This window comes from Siphateles boraxobius, unplaced genomic scaffold, assembly GCF_051911475.1.
Source record: "Siphateles boraxobius isolate OS27281-9 unplaced genomic scaffold, OSU_SipBor_1 25, whole genome shotgun sequence".
Lineage (NCBI taxonomy): Eukaryota > Metazoa > Chordata > Actinopteri > Cypriniformes > Leuciscidae > Siphateles > Siphateles boraxobius.
In genome coordinates this window covers 27,164,604-27,183,149 of record NW_027508866.1, presented here as the reverse complement: position 1 = coordinate 27,183,149, position 18,546 = coordinate 27,164,604, and the positions used below count along the sequence as shown (strand labels likewise).

The 18,546-nt window shown below is 46.7% G+C and overlaps 1 protein-coding gene across 1 annotated transcript in view; it reads right to left on the bottom strand.

Annotated features, from left to right (window-relative positions):
• fbn2 (fibrillin 2) overlaps positions 1-18,546 on the bottom strand; it is a 119,222-nt gene that overhangs the window by 53,027 nt on the left and 47,649 nt on the right. The window contains 7 exon segments of the mRNA XM_077243913.1: positions 80-205; positions 442-567; positions 8,654-8,779; positions 8,874-8,942; positions 17,816-17,938; positions 18,031-18,153; positions 18,323-18,448. Of these exon segments, the coding sequence (XP_077100028.1) occupies positions 80-205; positions 442-567; positions 8,654-8,779; positions 8,874-8,942; positions 17,816-17,938; positions 18,031-18,153; positions 18,323-18,448 (819 nt within the window).

Here is an 18,546-nt window from a genome sequence, read left to right as displayed (position 1 = left end):
AAGGTTAATGACAGCCTTCATCTAGGGGTCTTCTGAACACTGGTCCTCATGGAGTAAATATGATATGAAGAAATCTTACCCAGACACATCCTGCGGTTTAGTGTGGCTGTGAAGCCGGTGTGGCACACAGACTCGTATCCTCCTGCAATGTCCACACAGTCACCATGATGACACACCCTGGGCGTCTCCACACACTCGTTACGGTCTTTATGGAGGAACAGAGATGACAGACTCAAATAACTGGGTTTCATTACAAACACCCACAATTCTTTTAAGATAACTTGCATGATTAACAGTGATTGGAGACATTTGGAAATGATGAGTGGGAGACTGTTCTCAGTGACTTCCAGATAATACTTTCCAATTTGTGTTATAATAAGGTGAACTCCTTTCCTACAAACTCATGAAGTGTGTGGTAGTGTGTGTTTGGGGTCCTCTCACCAGCGCAGGCCCCGTGTGGTATGAGTCTGTACCCATCAGCACACTCACACTGATAGCCACCCAGACGGTTGATGCAGTCTGCATTCCTCTGACACACAAGCTCTCCACTGCTGCACTCGTCAACTTCTGGACACAAACACACACACACACACATCACAGAGGCTCGCATTCACTAACCATGCACACGTAACAGGGTTAAAAGCTGTACTGTAAATGTTATATCTTTTAACACAATTGCCGCATTTTTGTTCAATTAATAATTGTGTGGCACAAACAGGAGCATCACTGGCACATATGTTTTGGAAATGTCCAAATATACGTACATATTGGTTAGCAATTTTTTAAAACATTGTCGGACGTTTTGGGAAGACCTTTGGCCCAGGTCCAGTCCTGGCTCTCTTTGGAGTTAAATGTTAGCAAAACGATATCAAAGAGTCAACATTCTGGGATTGTATTTGTTACACTTCTTGCACGGAGACTGATCCTTCTTAACTGGAAAGAAAAAAATACACCAACTCACTCGGTTTGGTTAGGAGATGTCATGCAAATCTGAAATTGGAAGGAATTAGATTTGCAATGAAGGATAAAGTTTATAAGTTCTACGATTTAGTCAATCAGAAACAAAGGTACTTTACAATTCTTGTGATACCCTGTTTGTTTGTTTTTTTAATTATCCTTTTCCTTGGTTAAATCTTTGGGAGAAAATGGGGCGGGGGAGGTATTGTTAAATAATGTAATGTAAAATGAGAAGACATCTTCAAATTCTCTTCAAAAAGCAATAAAACAATTAAAATAACTGTGTGACCTCTGTTGGTGTCATTAAGTAATTAGTGGGTAATTTCCCTTTTACCTGTTAGAAATGTTCTCCAGTAAAAATAGACTTTAGTAAAATACTACATGTTAATCTCACAATTAATGTTAATTTGAAAGTTTAGTATTTCTATAATCTTGTTCTTTTAGATATATGTGTATATGTATGAATGCCCACTGTGTCGCCAGAAGAAATATCTTTCATCACGTGTTACAGAAATAAACACAACACATGAAAGGCAGTTCCTCGTGTCTCCCCTGGGATTTGAGTCAAGTCACATAAGGAGTTTTACACGTATCCACAGATTTGTGCCTGAAATCTGCATACAAACATTTTCACAAACAAATAATGATTCTTCAATAAGTTTATGAAATGAAGGAGCACAGAAATCATATACTCCGGGTGCCTTTATGAATGCATTTAGACTGGTTTTGAGTATGGCTGTCAGTCTAGAATACTGAAATTCATTAACATTAGAACAAGGTTATGAACAAGTTCATGCGTGTATGATTTTTTTGTGAAAGAAATTATCATCTTCATGCATATAAATCATATAAATACAAATAATCCACACAATTATTAGTGAATGAGACCCACTGTGAGTATTGTAATGTTTGTCAGTCAGAAATTGAGTGTTTTGTATTGAAGTAAAATAACGTCTCGGTTAAGTATGTAACCCTCGTTCCCTGAGTAGGGAACGGAGACGTTACGTCGGATGACGACGAATGGGGGTTTCGCTTAGAACACCTATCGACTTCGAGTATTACAAAACGAGCCAATGGCAAAGAAATGCCATGGGTCTGCGGAATTTGCATAGCATAACTCCGCCCCACCTCGTGGGTATAAAAGGAGGAAGCCGGCAACATGCAGATATGTTTCTTCGCTGAGGAGCCAAGACTGAGCTAAGGCGATCCCCGCGGTACAGCGGAAAGTGGCAGGCAGACGTAACGTCTCCGTTCCCTACTCAGGGAACGAGGGTAACATACGTAACCGAGACGTTCCCTTTTGTTGTCACTCCGAGTTACATCGGATGACGACAAATGGGGTTGCCAGTCTAATCACGCCACCTTCTCGGCTGTCTTCCAGTGCCCTGCGTAAATCTGTGATCCTTGTCGTGAGATTGGCACGGACGAAGGACTCCTATCTAGCACAGGAATACCAAGGTACACTGGGGAGCATATCCCATAGTTTAGAGGAAATATGCAAAATATTGCCAGCCCAATGGGGGGGCCTTAGAGAATACACATATGACCCCAAAGGATGCATATGGAGAACACTGGGGTGTCCAGCCGCAGGTGGAATATTTCAACCCCAGGGGTGGCAAGGTGGCTTGCCAAGGGAAAGACACATGCTCAGAGAGGCTTTCAGTGGAAATACACATGTGGGGGTCGCTCAGAGGAGGGACCATGCACACGGGAGGCACCTAGCCGACGCGCAGGCAATAGACACTGGCGCCGACGTCAGGAGTGCTGGAGGAACTCAGGGCTTTCGGAGAAGCTCACCTGAGGAGAATATCGCAGTCCGTGGAGTGGAATGGTGAGCAAGCGAAGACACCTGAGCGGATCCAGTACTAGCTGGTTGAAGCGAGTACATGAGAGGACACTGGCTCCACCCGAAGATTGTAGAATCTGGCGAATGTGTTAGGTGTCGCCCAGCCTGCAGCTCTGCAGATGTTTGTTAGCGAGGCACCATGCGCTAGAGCCCAAAAGGACGCCACACTCCGGGTGGAGTGGGCAGTCACACCAAGGGGGCACGGTCGACCTTGCTGCTGGTATGCCAAGGCAATGGCGTCCACTATCCAGTGAGACAACCTTGCTTGGAGAGAGCCTTTCCCTTAAGCTTCCCACCATAACAGACAAAGACCTGGTCTGAGGTCCTGAAACACTGCATCCTGTCTACATAGGCGACCCGGAGAGCGCGTACTGGACAGAGCAGTGCCAAGGCTGGGTCTGCCTCCTCCAGGGGCAGCGCTTGCAGGTTCACCACCTGGTCCCTGAAGGGAGTGGTAGGAACCTTGGGCACATATCCGAGCCGGGGTCTCAGGATCACGTGAGAGTAAGCCGGCCCGAATTCCAGGCACGCTGCTTCAACGGAGAATGCGTGCAGGTCCCCTACCCTCTTGATGGAGGCCAATGCAACCAGGAGCGCTGTCTTCATAGACAGGAACTTAAGCTCCACTGATTGCAAAGGCTCAAATGGAGCACCCTGCAGGGCAGTTAGAACCACTGAGAGGTCCCAAGAGGGGACGAGAGGAGGGCAAGGAGGATTCAGTCTCCTCGCTCCTCTCAGGAAGCTGACGATCAGGTCGTGCATCCCAACAGACTTACCTTCGACCGGGTCATGGTGTGCGGCAATAGCGGCAACATAGACTTTCAGGGTGGAGGGAGACAGCCTTCGCTCCAACCCATCTTGAAGGAAGGAAAGCACGACACTAATCGAACATCTCCGGGGGTCTTCTCGGTGAGAAGAGCACCAGTTGACGAAGAGGTTCCACTTCAACGCATAGACGTGTCTAGTGGACGACGCTCTAGCGGAAGTGATGGTAGCCGCCACCGCTGGTGGTAGGGTACTCAAACCGTCCCGGCCAGGAGCCACACGTGGAGGATCCAAAGATCGGGACGAGGGTGCCATAGGCTGCCCCGTCCCTGAGAAAGGAGGTCCTTCCTCAGAGGAATGGGCCAAGGAGGTGCTGACGCGAGGAGTATGAGTTCGGAGAACCAGGTCCGGTGGGCCAGTAGGGCACAACCAGAAGGACCTGCTCCTCGACCTCCTTGACTTTGCGCAAAACCTGCGCAAGAAGGCTCACTGGGGGAAACGCATATTTGCGGCCCCGCGGCCAGCTGTGTGCCAGTGCATCCGTGCCGAGCGTGCCCTCGGTCAGGGAATAGAACTGGGCGCAATGGGTCGAGTCGTGAGAGGCAAACAGATCTATCTGTGCGTCCCCGAACTGGTCCCAAATCAGCTGAACCGGCTGGGGATGGAGTCGCCATTCTCCAGGGAGGGGCTGAAGCCGTGAGAGCTCGTCGGCTGCACAGTTCAGGACTCCTGGAAAAATGGCTCGAAGCGACCTCAGATGCTTCTGACTCCATAAGAGGACGTGGCGGGCGAGTTGCGACATACGGCGCGAGCGTAGACCACCTTGACGGTTGATGTACGCTACTGTGGCGGTATTGTCTGATCAGACTAGTATGTGTTGACCCCAGAGCAACGCCCGGAAGCGGTGCAGGGCAAGGCGTACTGCCAGCAACTCGAGGCAATAGACATGCCATACTGCTCAACACTACATGCGAGAATCACTGAGCTTCAGGAGCAACCTTGCTCAATACCTAAGTGTGAAGAAATTCACTGAACTTCAGGAGCATTTCTGCTCAACACCTGGTGTGATAAATCTCACTGAATTTTTCAGGAGCATTTCTGCTCAACATGAGAGTGTGACAGCATATCCATTGCGCATGGCGCCCCAGCCCGTGGAGGCATCTGTTGAGACAACAACATGCCGGGAAGCTCGTTCCAGGGGCACTCGGACCCGTAGAAAACTGAGGTTCAACCACGGGGTGAGTACTGACGGCAGGTCGGAGTAACTGGTCTCGGGACTCGGTCGCGAAGCCAAAGCTGAAGCGGTCTCATATGAAGCAATCTGAGCGGCGTATCGCGGCTGCAGATGCCATATGCCTCAGGAGCCTCTGAAAAAACTTCAGTGGAACCACACTCTTGCGCTTGATAGTCTCAGGCAAGTCAGCAATGGCTGAGTGGAGAAGGCGACCAAGTCCATACCGAGAAAAGAGCTCCTCTGCACGGGGCAAAGTTTACTCCTTTCCCAGTTGACCCGAAGGCCCAGACGAGCTAGGTGCCGGAGCACTGGGTCACTGTATTCGCAAACCTGGTCTCAGGAGTGAGCTTAAGACAGCCAGTCACCGAGATAGTTCAGGATGCGAACCCCGTGTTCCCGTGGAGGAACAAGGGCTGCCTTAACAACCTTGTGAAGGCGCGAGGAGACAGGGCTAGCCCGAATGGGAGAACAGCGTACTGATATGCGCCCGCCCTGACAGCAAACCGTAGGTATGGTCTGAGTCGAAGGAGAACGGAGACATAAAAGTAGGCGTCCTTCAGGTCAATCGCTGCAAACCAATTCTGTGGCCGCACACATCCAGAATGCGTTTGGCCAGGTGCATCTTGAACGGCAGCCTGTGAAGGGAGCGGTTCAGATGCGTAGGTCCAGGATTGGCCGTAACCCACCAGACTTCTCCAGGACAATGAGGTAGGGGCTGTAACCCCGGACCTCATTTCGGCTGGAGGGACAGTCTCAATCGCACCCTTCACCAGTAGGGTAGCAACCTCCGCTCTCATGATTGGGGCATAGCCATCGACCAAAGTGGAGCGGACTCCCCAGAAGCGGGGAGGAGATCGTGCGAACTGAATCGCATAGCCGAGGCGATGGTTCGCGCAACCCAGCGGAACAGATAGGGAAGCTCTAGGCAGGCTCCCAACTGTGCCAACGGCGTCAAGAACCACAGACGTCCCCCCGGTGGTGCAGTGAAGCGGAATGACCGGCCCAGACGTGGACAGCATCCCCCGGTGTGGGGGCAAGGTCCTAACCGCACCCTGACAGACGAGGCCAGGGAAGGACCAGCGTTCCACAGGGGCCTGCTCTGTCAGGGGTCTGGCGACAGAGGGGGACAGGGGCGAAGCAGTACGTGGACGGCACGCCATGTCAACCGCCTCTGGGACAGAGGGGGACGAGGAGAGCACGGCTTGTGGGCGGCGCTCTGTGTCGTCCGAGAACTCTGTATGCTCAGAGACGAGAGAGTCAGCTCTTTCTGAATAAGGATTCTTCCCCAGCCCTCCACCGGGGAAAGGAGTGGCCCTGCGGGGTTGGAACCGTGGGAGGGCGCCTTCGGCGGTGGGCAGACTGAGGGATCTGAGCGGACGGCAGGGCCGTCGGGCAGAATAACCTCAATCTGCTCACGGGCAGTTGAGAACTGTTGGGCAGAAGCACTCAACCGCACCGCCGAAGAGGCCGACCTGGGAGATGGGTATCGAGCAGACGGGTCCACCCCACATCGTGCACATCAGACCGGTCAGCCGCAGAATGGGGAACATCACCTGACTGAGAGCGTACGGCCACTTTCGTCGCTCGGAGAGCAAGGTCAGTGGTGGCGCGCAGCTCACTGAAGAGCCTCGGGTCAGTCCCGCCCTCCTGCATGTCCATGAGCATCTGGGTCAGGTAGACCAGCAGAACGGTCATGGGATGCAGTGAGGCGGCTGCCTGTCCTGTGGCACTATAGGATTTCGCCACAGATTAGTGTAGACGAAAAGAACTACAGGCTTTGGACGGGTGCTTAGGATTGTGCCGGGAAGCACTCTGAGGACACAGTAGCATGGCCACAGAGCGTTCAACCGGGGGGACCCCAGTGTACCCATGGGCAGCGGCCCCTGAGGGGAGGAAAGGCAGATGAGACCAACGAGCGGACCCGTGATCTCATCATGCACGTCCGGGAGGAATGATATTGGGGTTTGCCGTGGACGCGGGTCGGCGGCCTCACCCAAAAACCAATCGTCCCGGGAAAGCATGGCCGTCATCTCCGGATCAGACTCAGGCACAGCCGTATGCACACCAGAGGGTGGCAGCTGTGACGAGTCGTCATTTCCAGAAGAATCAAGCCCACCTAGTGATGCTGCTACAGACACAGCATCATCCTCTGTAGCTTCAAATGAAAACACACGGGCCACCCGAGGGTAGACTCGTGGAATGATCAGTTCGCTAGCGGGCACCATCATTAAAGAGGGGGGCTGGGGTCGCGGACACAGAGTCGGCGCCTTGTTCCAGACCAACACCCTCAGGTCACCCTGGCCACCAGCCGAAGAACGGGGGGTGGATGAGGGGACTCTCACTCTTGCAAGTTCGCCGAGTCTCGACCTACATATGACGCGATGATCCCGTTCCCAGAGAGAACATGAGTCACCCACGAGCGCTGTTCAAGCATGATCAAAGCCCAAACACACTAGACAGCGCTCGTGCCCATCAGAGTCCGATACCAGTCCGCTGCAACCAGAAATGCACGGGCGAGCCGTCTTTAAAAAGACGTGCCGCGTGCGAGCTCTTTTATGAGAGGAGAAAAAAACTCTGCGATGTTGAAGCCCACATGAAGACACACACACACAATGGCAGATCACTGCACAGATCAGCAGGCACTGTGAGCTCGCTGCAGATCGCCGTCACACCATCACCGGAGAGAGAAGCTCGTCTCGTAGAGCGAAGTCAGAGATGACTGTGGAGTGAAGAAATACTCTTGGCTCCGAAGCAAAAACATATCTGCATGTTGCCGGCTTCCTCCTTTTATACCCACGAGGTGGGGCGGAGTTACGCTATGCAAATTCCGTAGACCCATGGCATTTCTTTGCCATTGGCTCGTTTTGTAATAGTCAAAGTCGATAGGTGTTCTAAGCGAAACCCCCATTCGTCGTCATCCGACGTAACTCGGAGTGACAACGAAAGGGAATGGCAAATGTTTTTGCGAAAGAAAAAAAAATTAGCAGCAATATGATGTTTTTGATCGATTTGATGTTACTGAATTCTGAAACCAGAAAGAATAACTTTTTTGGTTTGAATGATCTGAATCACGTCAACTGGCTTGACTGTTTGTTAATATAGCAACAATCTTTAACATATGCCTTGAACATGCAGTTCACTGTACCAATCTTTTTATGGATCCTAAAATTCTGCATAGGCTACACAGGACACATGAGCTGCACTGTGTCCAGACCCATGGGGTTCGTCAAATAAAGGCTGTGACATGCAGTCCTGTCAGTCCCACTACGCCATGATTTTTGATTTCCTAATATTTCCTCTTTTAGTAATAGGCTTATTATTGGGTAAAATAGTGAGCAGTAAACTGGCGAATGGCAATTGTCTCATTACTCTCTGCATTTTACAAATAGTTGGGTTGCGACAGATACAATATAATATGCAATATAGGTGAAATTATGTATGGAAATGACTTGAGGGTCGATTTTTTAAGTGATACAACAAAACTTATGCAACAATGCGTGTTTTTTTAGGGATGACATGATTACGCACACCATTTTATCGGTAAAAGGCCAATTTGATGGAAACTGGCTGGAGACAGCCAATTTTGCAATCTTTTTTAACGCATATTCACTTTTTCGATAACAAAAAACAAAAATGGAAACTTGGCAATATTATTTTTAAACAAAGCAGGTTGAAAACCGGTGAAGTTGCCACACTAAATAAGCCCAGTAGTTATAAAGATTTAAGGGAGCCACTCACACAAAGCATTTTGTGTTTAAAACGTGAGATGCAGGGTAGTAAAATGAAAATAAAAAGAGCAACAAAAACTTGTTCTGTATGAACGGCCTCTTACAGAGAGATAGCAATCAGACCTTCACAGATGAGCAGCAGGTCATTGTAAATGAAGTCTGTGGGACACTTGCAGTGGAAACTGCCCATGTGGTTCATACACACACCATGAGCACAGACGCCTGGGATTTCACGACATTCATCAATATCTGAAAAGAGCAGAACAAAAACATTACACATGATGTAAAAAGGTATTTCTGCCATTTCTCCTGAAATTTCACTAACTACAAAATTTGTCTTTACCTTTTGGATTTCCAGTTTCAAAGTCAATCCTGAATCCGGTCATACTGCCACAAAGACTTATATAATCCCCTGAAATAACAGAGGGTACAATCCAGTAGAGTAGCAAATTAGATGTCAACCCCCACCCCCATATTTATGATCGGATGCATGATTGGAAAATCAAAATGCTGCGTGGTAAAAATGCAACGGCTGTTTTTTAACCAGTTTTATTTTTGTCAATTGTTGTCATCTTCTTTGATGATAGTTCATTAATGCAGTCAAGTCAAGTCACCTTTATTTATATAGCGCTTTTTAAATACAGATTGTTTCAAAGCAGCTTTACAGAGATAATGTCATGGATAGTGATGAAGCAGACAGGTGAGTGAAATATAATATTTTGAACAGAACCACGGAAGTCAGCAGATGTAATGGTGAGTTGAACACAATGAGGATCAGACGAAAGGAACTTAGCTGATGAATAACTGTAATGTCCTTCACAGGTGGAGATCGGAACAAGCTGGATGGTCAACACTGATGACAGTCTTTGGAGATGGCCGAAGGTCTGTGGAACGGGAGCGGTGACGAGGATAGCAGGTAAGTGGAACAGGTAAGGATTTGAGGTAGAGTCTGTGTGTCCATGGAAAGACGAGATCAGACAAACATGTGAGGTGCAAGTGAGTGTTATAAGGTGAACAGGTGACGAGGTGCCGATGTGGTGAATCAGTACTCAGGGGAGAGTGAACAAGTGGGCGGAGTCTGTAGATCTGGTAGAGCCGTGACAGAGAACAGGAAAATAATGTTGTAATAGTATTGTTAAATATAAAATTAAATGTTGCCAACTAAGCAAGCCAAAAGCCAATGGCGACAAAGGCAAAGAAAGGTGAAAAAGGCGACAGTGGCAAGGAACCAAAACTCCAGTGACCGAACAAAAAAAAATAATAATAAAAACAACAAGTGATGACAGGTGCACACATTTCAATATTTCGCTTTTTCAGTAAATCATGAAAAGATAAGTGTGAATGAGAAAAAGTACCATCTACATCTGAGCCTACTTCACCTTTCTAGGAAAAAATAATTTCGGATTAATGTTCCTAACTGTGTTTGCCTGGTATTCGTTTTCAAAAGTCAAGCTACTGAGGATGCCATGTGAACACTATTGCGTTTCATTTGAAGAAGCAGAAAAATGCATTTTCTTTCAACTTCTGCGTAGGAAAATAGAGGTTTCTCTTCCCTCATAGGAGTTTAGGACAACTGATGTCATCTCATGAGTAGACTTTAAAAGATAATGATCACATTATAACACCTTGTATCCTCACAACTGTGTTCCTTTCTTGAAGGAAATGCTATCTGCGAAGATTTTCAGTCCGGATTTAGACCGTATCATAGTACTGAGACAGCTCTCAGCTCTCATAGTACTGAGACAGCTCTCATCCGATCGTGGTTGTATCTCTCTATTAGTGTTACTTGATCTTAGTGCTGCAATTGACACCATTGACCACAACATTCTATTAAATAGACTAGAAAACTAAGTTGGCATTAGTGGAATTGCACTAGCATGGTTTAAATCATACTTATCTGACCGTTATCAGTTTGTAGCGTTCAGTATGGCGTACCACAAAGGCTCAGTACTAGGACCGTTGCTGTTCACTCTGTACATGCTACCGTTAGGAGATATCATTAGGAAACATGGAATTAGTTTGCACTGTTATGCTGATGATACTCAGCTCTATATTTCCTCAAAACCTAACGAAACTTACCAATTCACAAAATGAACGGAATGCATAGCTGATATAAAAAATTGGATGACTAGTAATTTCCTTCTACTAAATTCTGAAAAAACAGAGATTCTAATTATTGGACAAAAAACTTCCACTCGCAATAACCTAGAATACTGTTTAACACTTGATGGCTGCTCTGTCAAGTCTTCGTCGTCAGTTAGGAACCTGGGTGTGCTCTTTGATACCAATCTCTCATTTGAAAGTCACGTGTCTAGTATCTGTAAAAGCGGATTTTTCCATCTTAAAAATATATCTAAATTACATCATATGCTCTCATTGACAAATGCGGAACAATTAGTTCATTCGTTCATGACCTCAAGGCGAGATTATTGTAATGCTCTACTGGGTGGTTGCCCTGCACGCTTAATAAACAAACTACAGCTGGTCCAAAACGCAGCAGCTAGAGTTCTTATCAGAGCCAGGAAGTATGACCATATTAGCCCGGTTCTGTCAACACTGCATTGGCTCCCTATTAAACATCGTATAAATTTTAAAATATTGCTGATTACTTACAAAGCACTAAATGGTTTAGCTCCGGAGTACTTGAGCGAGCTCTTAACCCATTATAGTCCTTCACGTCTATTGTGATCTCAAAATTCTGGCCAGTTGATAATACTTAGAATATCAAAATCAACTGCTGGCGGTAGATCCTTTTCCTATTTAGCACCAAAACTTTGGAACAATCTTCCTTACATTGTCCGGGAAGCAGACACAGTCTGTCAGTTCAAATCTAGACTAAAAACACATCTCTTTGGCTTAGCATACACATAACACATTATAGATTGCTATAATTCAATGTTAGGCTGCATAGTTTAGATCAGCCGGAACCGGGAACACTTCCCATAAATCCCGATGTACTTTGTACATCATAAGAAGGATGGCGTCTACGCTAATATTAGTCTCTCGGTTTATCCCGAGGTTTACCGCAGTCCGCCGGATCCAGGCCATATCCAGATCTGATGAAGGCGATCTGGATATCGACGACAACGCATCCCTGAAATGCCAGCCTCATCAACACTGTGAAGGCCTCATAGACACCTCAACAAACTCATCTCCATACCGGCGTGATGACTCCGACCCCTAACCAGATGAACTGGATAAATATTGTGAAAGTTCTGATCCAATCTGACTCCTGACCTATTATCCCGCCTAAATCAATCATACACTGTTCGTTTGTTGGCCAAAGGAGGACTGGCCCCCTGACTGAGCCTTGCTTCTCCCAAGGTTTTTTTCTCTATTCTGTCACCTGATGGAGTTTTGGTTCCTTGCCACTGTCGCCTATTTTAACATTTACTAATACATTATTAAAATCAAAGGTTGTATTTTTTAACATTTGTTAAAGCACCGTGAACTAATATTAACAAACAATGAGCAGTTGTATTTTTTTAACACAGTTTAATAAATACTGTAACAAATGTATTGCACATTGTTAGTTCTTGTTAGTTAATATATTAACTAATGAACCTTATTGTAAAGTGTTACCATAAAATCTATTGATTACAATTAAAACTATTAAGCCATGTGTGTCCAATCCTGTATCTGGAGACGTGAAGTGCAGACGGTGAGACGAAGTAAATCCACAACAATGACCACGAGGAACAGGAACATGAGACAGGAACACGGAACCAGAAGACCAACGAGGAGACATCAAGCAACGATCTGACAAAGATGATAGAACAGCGGTGAGTATAAATAGAGTGGTGAGATCGCTAGCAGCTGGTGAAGTAATGATGAACAGCTGGAGCGGATCAGGTAATGATATACATACACGCCTCTCACACACGTGCGCTCATACAACAACATAAACACAAGACTAGAAGAAACCAGATAATACGTCTACCGTGACAGCGTATTGCGCAGAATCTGCATATATCTGGCTTACTTGAACACATGATTTCCATTACACGAGAGTAGATGTTAAAACTTCATGCTGATTTGTACTCGGCTTTCGCCAAGATAATCACCAACTAAGACGTAGCTTTACAGTAACCTATGCTTCTCCATCCATTTACGCTTCTTTCCATCTAGTGACGTGAATCTTCTGTCTGGTGTTAATACAGTGTATTGCGCGTCAGCACACACAACGGCTGCAACCACAGTGCGGTCCCCCATAACAACCCTCTGGATTGAGCGGAGTAGGGAACATCTCTAGGGTCTTCAAGTGGGCACCTTCCGTCCTCAGTGTTTCGTCGACTAGCCCACGACACCTCAAGAGGGCTCGACAGTGACTCTGGCGTCCCAGAGTCACCCCCCTCCGTCCCCCACTCAACTCAGCCCAGCTTACTGACCTCTACTTCCCTCTTGCTGCTGAGACCTAACCACAATCTCACAATCTCTCCGCAACCCAACCATACGCGCCAACCCGTTTGACTAAGGCTGTCGAGCCCCACTGGTGCGTTAATATGCAGTTTCAGTGGCAACGGTTCCGTATGGCATACCACCTACCACAAAACACAATATCTGCCCAACCACCCGTCATTCACGCAATATATACAGGAACGTAATGACTGTAAATACTATACAACCTATACAAATAAACCAACAGTTGCTGCTGAGACCTAACCACAATCTCACCGCAACCCAACCATACGCGCCAACCCGTTTGACTAAGGCTGTCGAGCCCCACTGGTGCGTTAATATGCAGTTTCAGTGGCAACGGTTCCGTATGGCATACCACCTACCACAAAACACAATATCTGCCCAACCACCCGTCATTCACGCAATATATACAGGAACGTAATGACTGTAAATACTATACAACCTATACAAATAAACCAACAGTTGCTGCTGAGACCTAACCACAATCTCACAATCTCTCCGCAACCCAACCATACGCGCCAACCCGTTTGACTAAGGCTGTCGAGCCCCACTGGTGCGTTAATATGCAGTTTCAGTGGCAACGGTTCCGTATGGCATACCACCTACCGCAAAACACAATATCTGCCCAACCACCCGTCATTCACGCAATATACACAGGAACGTAATGACTGTAAATACTATACAACCTATACAAATAAACCAACAGACCTTTCAAGTTTTCAAGAATTCTACGAAACCGTAGCATGGCGGCCTGTACACAGCCAGCTAGAATCTTTCCGTCTCAACCACAGCCAGTTGCTGCTCCTTTCTGCTGCTTCAGATAAGTTCTTTACTGTACGACGCAACTCTTGGCCACTGAATCCGACGTCTCTGAGGAACCGGGTTGTAGAGTGTGCCACAAAACCACGACAACCCACTTCCACTGGATAAACCTGGACTCTCCATCCTCGCTGTTCTGCTTCAGTGGCCAGATGAGCATACCGCAGTTTCTTCCTCTCATATGCCTCATCTACCGCATCCTCCCATGGCACTGTTAACTCTATCAGTTGAAAAATGCGTGCTGATCCAGACCACAAAACAATATCTGGCCGTAGGTTAGTGGTGGCAATCTCAGGTGGAAAAATAAGCCGTTGATCAAGATCAACCAGCATCTTCCAGTCCATAGCAGCTTCCAGTTGTCCTGGGCGAGAATTGGTGTTAGCACCTTTTCTTGGTGGTTGCTCGCCTGGGCGGAGGAATATGGTCTTCTGCGTGTAATGTTTTGCTAGAACAGGCAGCAATTTATTGGTCATACTACGCTTGCCTTCCAATGCTAAAGCCAAACATCGCAATACTTGGTCATGGCGCCAAGTAAACCGACCCTGGCTAAGAGCCACCTTACATCCTGTCAAAATGTGCCTTAATGTGGCAGGTGATGAACACAAAGGACAAGATGGATCCTCTCCTACCCAGAGGTTTAGGTTCTGCGGTGATGGGAGAACATCATATGTTGACCTAATAAGGAAACTGATCCTACTCTCTTCCATTGACCAAAGGTCTTGCCAGCCCATTTTGCGTTGTTCCACACTCTCCCATCTCATCCACTCTCCCTGCTTGGCCTGGGAAATGGCCTTTATACATCTCATCCTCTCCTCCTGCTTTCGCACCTCGTTGACTACCAGCTTCCTCCTTTGGGCTGGGCCTGCCTTGTGCCATTTAGGAGGAGCTAAACTGAGCCCAAAACCCCCTCTTCCATGCTGTACCTGTCCCACGATATCCCCAATTTGAAGGTCAGCCTTTGCCTCTACTACAGATTTCTTTGCTGACCACTTTCTACCAGTTTTTACCACAGGGGCTGTCTCCCTTACACATTTGTCACGTGACTCTGCTAAAGTCATTTCCAGTCTGACCTTGGCACACTTAAACTCCTCGGTTAAAGCAGAGACTGGCAGCTGCAATACTCCTTTACTATAAAGTCCCACTCTGCTGAGGCAGCGTGGAACTCCCAACCATTTCCTGATGTATGAACTTATTAACGCTTCCAGCTTATCCACTGTTGTCAAAGAAACCTCATACACAGTCAGTGGCCACAGCAACCTTGGCAGTAGACCAAACTGAAAGCACCAGAGTTTCAGTTTGCCTGGTAGAGCACAACTGTTTATGCTCTTCAACCCTTCCACTGCTTGTCGTCTAACTTCTCCCACTCGAACTGTGTCCTTTAGATCCCCATCGTACCATCTCCCTAGACTCTTCACTGGCTTCTGAGAAACTGTTGGTATTGCCTCACCATTAATGAAGAATGTTTTATCTACTACCTTGCCTTTAATTATGGAGATGCTCCTTGATTTAGAGGGCTTAAATTGCATTCGTGCCCATTCAATATTATCTGTTAACTTCCCCAATAACCGATTAGTGCAGGCTACCGTTGTAGTTATGGTTGTCATGTCATCCATGTATGCTCTGATTGGTGGTAGTCGCATCCCAGAAGCCAAGCGCTCTCCTCCTACTACCCATTTTGATGCCCTAATGATTACTTCCATTGCCATGGTAAAAGCCAGTGGAGAAATGGTGCATCCTCCCATTATTCCAACCTCTAAGCATTGCCATGTAGTGCTGAATTCTGGAGTTGAGAAACTAAATTGCAAATCTCCAAAATAGGCTTTCACTAAATTTGTTATCGACATCGGTACCCTGAAAAAATCAAATGATGCCCAAAGAAGCTCATGTGGCACTGAACCATATGCATTAGCCAAATCCAGGAATGTCACGTGGAGCTCCTTCCTCTCCTTTTTAGCTGATTGAATTCGTTGCCAGATAACACTGATGTGTTCTAAGCATCCTGAGAATCCTGGAATGCCCGCTTTTTGAACTGAAGTGTCAATGAAGCCATTCTTTAATAGGTAGGTTGACAATCTCTGAGCAATAATGCTGAAGAAAATCTTTCCTTCGACGTTTAATAGTGAAATAGGGCGAAACTGACTGATGCTTGTAGCATCTTTTTCTTTGGGTATAAAGACTCCCCCTGCTCTGCGCCATGCTCTAGGTACAACCTGCTTTTCCCAAGCCACTTTTATCAATTTCCACAGAATTCGTAGAACTCCTGAAGCACTCTTGTACACTCTGTACGGAACTCCATTAGGCCCTGGAGATGATGAAGCCCTTGCCTTTCTCACAACCTGCTCTATCTCTTTCCACTTAGGTGCACAGACCTCCATTTGGTATTCTGGTGGATTGACAGGTGGGATGTCTGACGGAATAGACATAGGCTTATGCCTTTTTGCATCTGTATGTGTTTCCTCCAAATATCTCTCTAGCTCAACCCTAGATGCTTTTAAAGTGCCATTCTTCTCACTGGTGAATAACTTCTTTGCGAATTTGAATGGATCTTTATAGAAATTAGCCCTCGCACGCTCCTTCTTTTTGTAGCGTTTCCGTAGGCGCTCAGCTCTGCGTAATGTTGCAAGCTTATCTTTTATGGCCCTTTGTAAGAGACTGAGTCCCTCCTTCTGACTTTGTTCCGCTCTTTTCCATTGCTTCCTCAGCTGTCTCCTTTCTCTAACTAACCCTTCAATTTTCTGCTGCCGTCTAGACAATCCAGGAGTAGTTTGTACTTTTTCCTTCCTTTTTTCCACACCAAACCTCTCACTTCCATATGCGTAAATGATGTCCCCAAATTTATCCAGCTTCTTTTCAACTGTACCAGTTAATCTTTCTAATGCAAAGCATAGATCTGTGTTTACCGTGTCCCATGCAGTTTTCTCACAAGCTCTTGGCCATCTAACTCCAGGCCTATGCCCGTTGAGGTTCTTTTCTCTCTTATGCTGGTTAGTCTGACCGGGTTCACAAGAATCAATGTGTTCATCACTAACTGTGCAAACCCTCCTCTCCTCTATGACAGGGGTGCTGATATCCTGCGAACTGTGGTTTGCTTCCTGTCGCTGGATTTCATTCGACTGACTTGACTGACTTCGTAAGAAGTACTGATCAATGCGAGGCCCTTGTCCCTTCTCCCTCAAGCATTTCATTTTCCCTTGATGAATCTTCAAACCCCTGACCGTTGTCGCCTTGCTCCAGCCACAGACACAAGCTTGGAGTTCAATGGCTTTGCTAACTGCAGAACCTGAACTAGTCTTTTGTGAAGTACTCTCTATACTCATATCCATTTCCATTCCAAAGTCGTTAACCATGTTGTCCACCATTGAGTCATCTTCCGCCCCTGCTCTCGCAGACTCTAGGGGTATTTTCCTCTTTAATTTTTCAGAAATTTTCAGAAAGTGGGCACCTTCCGTCGTCAGTGTTTCGTCGACTAGCCCACGACACCTCAAGAGGGCTCGACAGTGACTCTGGCGTCCCAGAGTCACCCCCCTCCGTCCCCCACTCAACTCAGCCCAGCTTACTGACCTCTACTTCCCTCTTGCTGCTGAGACCTAACCACAATCTCACAATCTCTCCGCAACCCAACCATACGCGCCAACCCGTTTGACTAAGGCTGTCGAGCCCCACTGGTGCGTTAATATGCAGTTTCAGTGGCAACGGTTCCGTATGGCATACCACCTACCACAAAACACAATATCTGCCCAACCACCCGTCATTCACGCATTCATACGTCTTTACGCAACAATTAACGGCGGCGCGCTTGTTCATTTGCATTGAAGCAATAGCTTAAGATTAAAAGGCATTTGGTTAACAGAAAAGACATTGTTATTTACCAACATCCAGCATTTTTTGATGTTCTTTGTACTGTATTGATCTGTCCACTTAAAACACATTTTTGATGAAAAGAATGAGGATGAAAGAGGAAGGGAGGAGATGCTGATGACAGGATTTAGTTTGAATATATATATAAGCTGTAACGTAGTGAGGGTTACATTGAATAATCAGTCTTACCAACACAGCCGATTCTTGTGGGGTTGAGCTCGAAGTCAATGGGACAGTTGCACTGGTACGAGCCGGCTGTGTTCTCACAGTGACCATTAACACAGCGGATGGGATCAAGACACTCATCCACGTCTGACATCACAGCAACACAGAAGCGGTCAGTGTGTGTGAGGTGAAGAACAGCTGTTGATGTGGGTGTGTGTGTAGGGTAACAGCAGGTTTACCTGTGCAGTTTCCAACTGTCCTGTCCAGCTCATACCTCTCATCACAAACACAGCGAAACATTCCTGGAATATTCTGACATGAGCCAAACACACAGATGTTGTGGAAGGAGCACTCGTCTATATCTGTAAATGAGCCAAAAGATATCAGTAATTGATTTTTATGTGATCTCTTGTCTGTCCACAAAATGATGGCAAATAGCAGTAATTGACTTAGACAATTACAATTCAGCTTTTTAAAATTATATATAAAATATTAAATTATTGTAGCCTGTGTGTGTGTAGATAAGAGCACCTCGACAGGTTCTCCTGTTGGGAGGGTGTGTGAAGCCCATCTCACATTCACAGCGATAGCCGCCAGGAACATTGAGGCTCTGGTCGTTTTCACACAGATCCACATCTTCAGCACACTCGTCCATATCTGCAGGACATCAAGACCCCAGTCAGTGATGGTTTGTATGATGGAAGTATGTTGGTGTGGATGTACAGATTGAACAGACAGACAGAAAGATGAATGAT